Source organism: Cucurbita pepo, chromosome 13, assembly GCF_057944985.1.
Source record: "Cucurbita pepo subsp. pepo isolate OVF chromosome 13, ASM5794498v1, whole genome shotgun sequence".
Taxonomy (NCBI): domain Eukaryota; kingdom Viridiplantae; phylum Streptophyta; class Magnoliopsida; order Cucurbitales; family Cucurbitaceae; genus Cucurbita; species Cucurbita pepo.
Window position 1 is genome coordinate 13,130,708 of NC_141810.1, and position 6,240 is coordinate 13,136,947.

The 6,240-nt window shown below is 42.1% G+C and overlaps 1 protein-coding gene across 1 annotated transcript; it reads right to left on the reverse strand.

Moving 5' to 3' along the window:
* Positions 1-81: 81 nt before the first annotated feature.
* On the reverse strand, positions 82-2,308 carry LOC111808393 (uncharacterized). The gene has a single exon (XM_023694329.2). It carries the CDS (start codon positions 2,306-2,308, stop codon positions 197-199), a length of 2,112 nt encoding a protein of 703 aa, XP_023550097.1. The 3' UTR covers positions 82-196.
* Positions 2,309-6,240: the final 3,932 nt, after the last annotated feature.

A 6,240-nucleotide genomic window follows, 5' to 3' on the forward strand; every position in this document is an offset into this window, starting at 1 on the left:
AAAGTGAACAATATCATATCATCGTGCACGTTCGTGATTCCTCGCATGCGGCTAAACTGAAAAGGGCAACTCAGAAATGTCTAAACATTAAAAGCACAGCCATTATTTTTATACCAATATCTCAATTATATTTATATATTACATGAGTGTACATGCTAATATGGGCTTTTGGGTTTCGGATGGCCCAGTGACACCATTATGGGCTGCATCGAGGCCCGGTTAAGTCGGGCTTAATTTCATTCTGGGCCTTGTTCTTTTGATTCAGCCAGTGACAATCTTCAAAGCCACAGGGTTCCACGTCATATGAGTTCTGAACGTTGACAGGGCTGATGTAACGTGGGCTCCACGTGGGGGTCCCATCCTCGTAGGAGTTATGAGTCAGCCTCTGAAGATCGGAGCCGTCCATTTTGATGGTGTAGATCTCACCATAGGGTTGATAGTGATGTGGGTTCGAAATTGGCTCCGCAGATATCCCCGCGTTGTCCGTAGTGAACACTAGAACCTTCCCGTCCGGACTCCAATTCGGGTGGTTCGCTCGACCCGCCGAACCGCTTTGAAACAGCTTCCTCAACCCGGTTCCGTTTGGGTGGATCAAGAACAGATCGAAACTTCCGGCACCGGGATTGTGCCGGTCCGATGCAAATGCAATCCAATCGCCGTCTGGCGACCAACTGCACATCGTATCCGTCCACTGGCCCTCTGTAAGCCGGTGAAGTTCTTTGCTCTCGCCTTCGACGGCGTCCATTATGTACAGGTTCTTATAGCCCGATCGTCCCGACCGGAAAACGATCCATTTCCCGTCGGGGGACGGCGATGGGAAGGCGTTGTTTTCACCGTTCTTCGTCAGCTTCTTGATAGAACTCTCGTCATCATCCACGTTGACTGAAATGATATCCACCTGAGAACTCAACGGCGCAAAATCGGGACCGGCGCTGGTGTATACTACACCTTCCCGCACTGGATCCCATGCCGTTGAGAACGCCGCGCCGGGGTAAACCTTCTGTTGATTTGAACCGTCCCGATTGATGACGTATAATCCGGGAAAGTTCACAAAAGCTATACGGTCACCTGCAGGCGAAAAAGAGGGAAAAGAACCGTCGATTCTGAACAAGGATAAATTAGATACAGGGCTACGAACGTTCTCTAAGAACAGGGTATTGCTTTTTCTTCCATTGCTGTCGCCCCTGCACTTGTGGTAACCGATACGAGTCCCGTCGGCGGAGATGAACGGATTGAAATGGTGAGAATTAGGTGAAACCGCTTTTGTCAGCTCCTTGAATTCTCCGGTGACGAGATTGAACAACTCTATGTGGCGGAAAGACGAATCGGGTCTTCTCGTCGCGACAGCGATGAGGTTTTTGTTGGCTGGAGATGTGGCCGGAGTGAACACGTGCAAACCAGGTGGAGTGAGTCGTTCGATTATCACTGAATCGGTAGAAATTTCTCCATCACTCGGGAGAATCGCTCTGTATATACTCAGCCACTGGTCATCGCCTCTCCGGTGAAAATAAAGAGTCGAATCGTCGGCCCAACACGGCCAGCCACCATGTTCGACGACCTTAACGCGACGAGTTCCGTCGCGAGTAAGGAAGATGTATATATCAGTGCTTAGTTCCTCAACTTCGCCGGCCCAGCCCTTCTCGCCGTAGGAAGCTACAGCCGTCCAAACTCCCGACGGAGAAACAGAAGGGCTAAAATCAGCGATTCCATAGGGCGTCAATCGCCGAGTTGTACCCGATCTTAAACTCCTTGAGTACACCGCCGCCCAACTCGTTCTGGACTCGCCAGGGTCCTCGTGAGTCGACACATACACCAAATAATCGCCGCTTAAACTCGGCCGATCTTTGAAGGAAACCCTAACTTCGTTCTTCTGCTCATCATCCAAAAGGGGAATTTGCAGTCGATGAGGAATCTCGAGCGCCGACCGGCGTCTAGCACTAAATCCGGTACCACCGTAAATCGCATCGTAGAAGATTCTGGAGATTCCGTTTCTCTCTGTGACATAAACGAGTTCCAAATCCGGCCGTAAGGACTGTGATTGGTTCGTTAAAAGAGAGAGAATCGAACATGACGACGACGACGAAGGGAAATAGCCATTGAAATTGACGGATTCGCCATCGGTGATTAGGGTTTCATCCGCTGCAGAAGGGGACCTGTTTTCATCGGCCGGGAGGGTAAAGACATCGAAGGCATAGACGGACCTGCCAAGGGTGGTAAATACTATGCTGTTACTACCGGTAGCCGCCGCCGACGACGGCGGAAGGAGAGAAGAAAACTGGAGAAGGAAACAGAGGAAAACCAGAGGCATGGTGGTAGTGAAGTCAGTTAGAGACTGGAAGGCGCGGAAAATCGCAATGATATGGTACTGTCACCTGTGGTGGAAATAGGGGACACGTTGGCAGATAAGTGGGTCCTACTTATTTAGCATTTTGTGAACGTGGCAACGTCGGATTGGGTCTGGGACACGTTGACAGATAAGTGGGTCCTACTTATGCTGTATTCTACGCTGCGATAAGTTGGGGTTTTCCTAGATGGATTATATTTGATGGCTTGCTTACATTTCTTGTGGCTTTGGTCTTGTGGTCTATGCTTTTGGAGATTCAGTGCATTACGTCGTCATCAATGTATTCAACTCTTCGTATCGGAGATCGAATGCTCGTCGAGAAGGTAAATGTCTTGAGTTCCTTTGGTTTCAAGTTGAGTTTTGGATATATCAATCAAATTATGAATCGACTTTGGTTTCTTCTGTTTTTCTGAGATGAATTTTGAAATTTAGGGTTCGAGAAAGTTTTAGGTGTATTTTTGTGCTTGTGGATTGAGATTTTAGCGTTGTTATGATGAAGCTTGATCGATTCAAGCTTCAAAATTATGTTTCGGTTATTTCTTATTCGAAGAAAGTAGATGAATCGTATATAAAATCTTTGATAATTTCTTGTTAGTAGCTATTTCATATCAAAGGAGAAAGAATCGAACGTCTTGGAAACAATATGCACATGAACAAGCCAACAAATTTTGATCTCAGTAGTTAAGATGCAGGGATTATTTTCACCTTGATAAGCTTTAGAAGACAAGTAGTTGCCTGCCATTTTTTGACCCCTAAAAACTCGTCTTGAACAGTCTGATATAAACTGAAGTAACATAGCTTTAACCTAGGGGTCTCTGGAGCTAGGAGAAAAAAGTAGATGGCCTTTAGGAGAACAAGTTCAGACTCCATATTGTTCATATCCTATGAAATGTTAGTGTCAAAAGCCTGTTAAGAATACGAACTTCTACAATGATATGATATTGTCCACTTTGAGTATAAGCTCTCGTGGCTTTACTTTTGATTTCTTCGAAAGGCCTCGTACCAATGGAGATAATGTTCCCTACTTTTAAGTCCATGATCCTACTCTTAATTAGCCAATATGGGATTGTTATGAGTTGCATTAGCCCCCTTATTACATCAGGCATTATAACCTTCTGAGACCGGACGCACGTTAGTTTACGAATGACTAACCTACATATCTTCTACCTCAACAGTTTTTCTCTAACATGATCTTGTTGGAAATATGGTGTGCTATAAATCTGGATGCAGAGAAGAGAACGTCGTTGTAAAGAGAGTTGTTGCACAATCCAGAGACATGGTTGAGGTATGGAAGACCCTTCTTATATTAATGCTATGCAACTAACAAATATTGTCTACTTTAACTCATTACGTATCACCGTCAACTTCACAGTTTTAAAACGCGTCTGCTAGGGAGAGGTTTCCACTCTTATAAGGAATGCTTCGTTCTCCTCTCAAACCGATGTAGGAACTCACAATCCACCTCCCTTGGGGCCCAACGTCCTCGCTAGCACACCGCTTGATGCTTGACTATGATACCATTTGTAATAGCCCAAGTCTACCACTAGTAGATATTGTCTGCTTTGGCCTGTTATGTATCATCATCAGCCTCACGGTTTTAAAACGCATATGTTGGGGTGAGGTTTTCACACCTTCATAAGAAATGTTTCGTTCCCCTCTCCAACCGATGTGAGAACTCACAGTCCATTTTTTGTACGCTAATAAATGTATACTCATAGCTACCCCTAACAGGTGGCTCTAGCAGTGGGGAATTGGGATGCTTGGTGTATCTAAGGTCCTAGGCTCAAGCACGTACAGAAGATTGCTATCTCTTAGAGCTGGTATTGGTAGGGTTCAAGCCTCTCAGGGATTGGTTCGGGTGAGCTATGAGCATAATGCAAGAAATGGAACTCCACAGTACTCTAGTTATAAAAGAAAATATAGATTAGTAGTTTTATGTATAACTGGTTCTCATTTTAATTAGTCACTAATTGCTTCTAATCACATCGATTCCCTAAATGCTTTTCTGGATATTGCACAATGTTCCCGGTTTTATGCTTTTCTGGATATTGCACAATGTTCCCGGTTTTTAACGGAAGGTCATAAACAGTTGACGATGGAGGACCAGAGAGGAGTACTTTACTTGTGTGCCCCAGAAATATCAATTTGTAGCTAAAGAATCGTAGTGTTAAAGCTAAAGAAACTACACATTCATATGGTTCTTATCCAACACCTTCCAAGTATATGAGGGATGCCTCTATTATGTCAATGGAATTGATCAGGATGAAAGCTTCTTAGCAGAGCGGCCAGCATATACCACAAAGGCAACTGTGAGTTTTGTTCAAACTCTACTTTCTTTTTTCATTGCACTGCATCATCCTGCAAATTTTTATCACAGCAATAAGACTTCTAAAGCACATCCTTAGAGACTTTATAGTCAAACCGAAATCTTCAGGGCGATTTGATTATGCATGATGAACCCATGTTCTTGACCAACTATCTCTAAATTCATGGCATCGATTTTTCTCGCAGCTAACTCGATAACATTCTGCTCAGTTATTGGAATTAGACTTACTTACCCCCTGACTAAAATCATACTAGTTTCCTACTGAATGGGACGTTGAGTTTTTAGTTTGTACTTAGTTTTGCTTGTTCATAACTGGCAGCAAGTTTCAGAAGGCCGTTAACATTCTTGTCAGTTATTGGAATTAGACTTAGTTACACCCCCTAACTACAATTCTACTAGTTTCCTGCTGAATGCGACATCGAGTTTCTAGTTTGTACTTAGTTTTGCTTGTTCTTAACTGGTTATTGGAATTAGACTTACTTACCCCCCCGACTAAAATCATATTAGTTTCCTATTGAATGCGATGTCGAGTTTCTAGTTTGTACTTAGTCGAGTTTCTAGTTTGTACTTAGTTTTTCTTGTCCTGAACTGGCAGCAAGTTCCAGAAGGCCATGTTTACGTGTCGAGCAACAACCGCAACAACAGCTACGACTCTCATATTTGGTTAGTCTTATTAACTTAATGTTATATTATGTATGTTTGCTGGTTGTTGGTTGGTTCTGATATATAGTTTGCTGTTAATTCTTCAAGGAAAAAGGCTATTTCATTTGAGTTTAAACAGAAAAATTTCTCTCCCAACTTCATTGCCATTTTTCTTCTACTTTTTGTCATCAAGAACACATCATTGGGAGCTACCTCTGTTCTTGCCCCCCAAAAATAAAATGGTTATTAAATAGGACTATGGAGCTTTTTTTTTTTTATCAATATAAAACTAATTTTTTATAAAATAGAAATGTTTTTAAACAGGGAATAAAATAGTAAGTGATTATTACTACCTTTTAAAATATGTTATTACTGAGGAATAGGTTAAAAAAGATATTTTGCAAAAATTGAAATAATAAGAATATCACATCCATTTAAGGCGCTATAGAGCTTGTTTCTGCCCAAATCTGAAAAAGCCCAATTTGAAAGCCCAATTTGAAAAGCCCATTAGGCATTACCATTTGCACGAAGGCATTGGGCTAAATGGATTAGTTGATCCCAGCCATTTTGACCTTTCTTTTTTTAATCTTTAAATATTCTTCATTTTTAACTTCTTTCCCTTTTAATTCAAATGTCTCTCAATCCCTTATGTATTATCTGATCCGATTGTAAGAAATTATGTTAACGGTAAATCTTTTTAACATTAATGAATGAATCTTTGTGTTCTATGAGTTAAAATAGGCTCATTGGAAATGATCCGTTTACAACTGACATCAGTCGATGGGGATGAAATTCAAACCTATCATCAACAACTTATATCAAGATTTGTTTACACTCCTAGAATTTGCAATATGGATACGCATAACTTAATTAGTCATGCGAAAACGAGTAGCAGCTTTGACATGTCACATCACTTCAATATGATTAT

Excerpts from the sequence above, each read along its gene's own strand:
- LOC111808393 (XM_023694329.2), bottom strand. The coding sequence starts at position 2,308 with ATGCCTCTGGTTTTCCTCTGTTTCCTTCTCCAGTTTTCTTCTCTCCTT.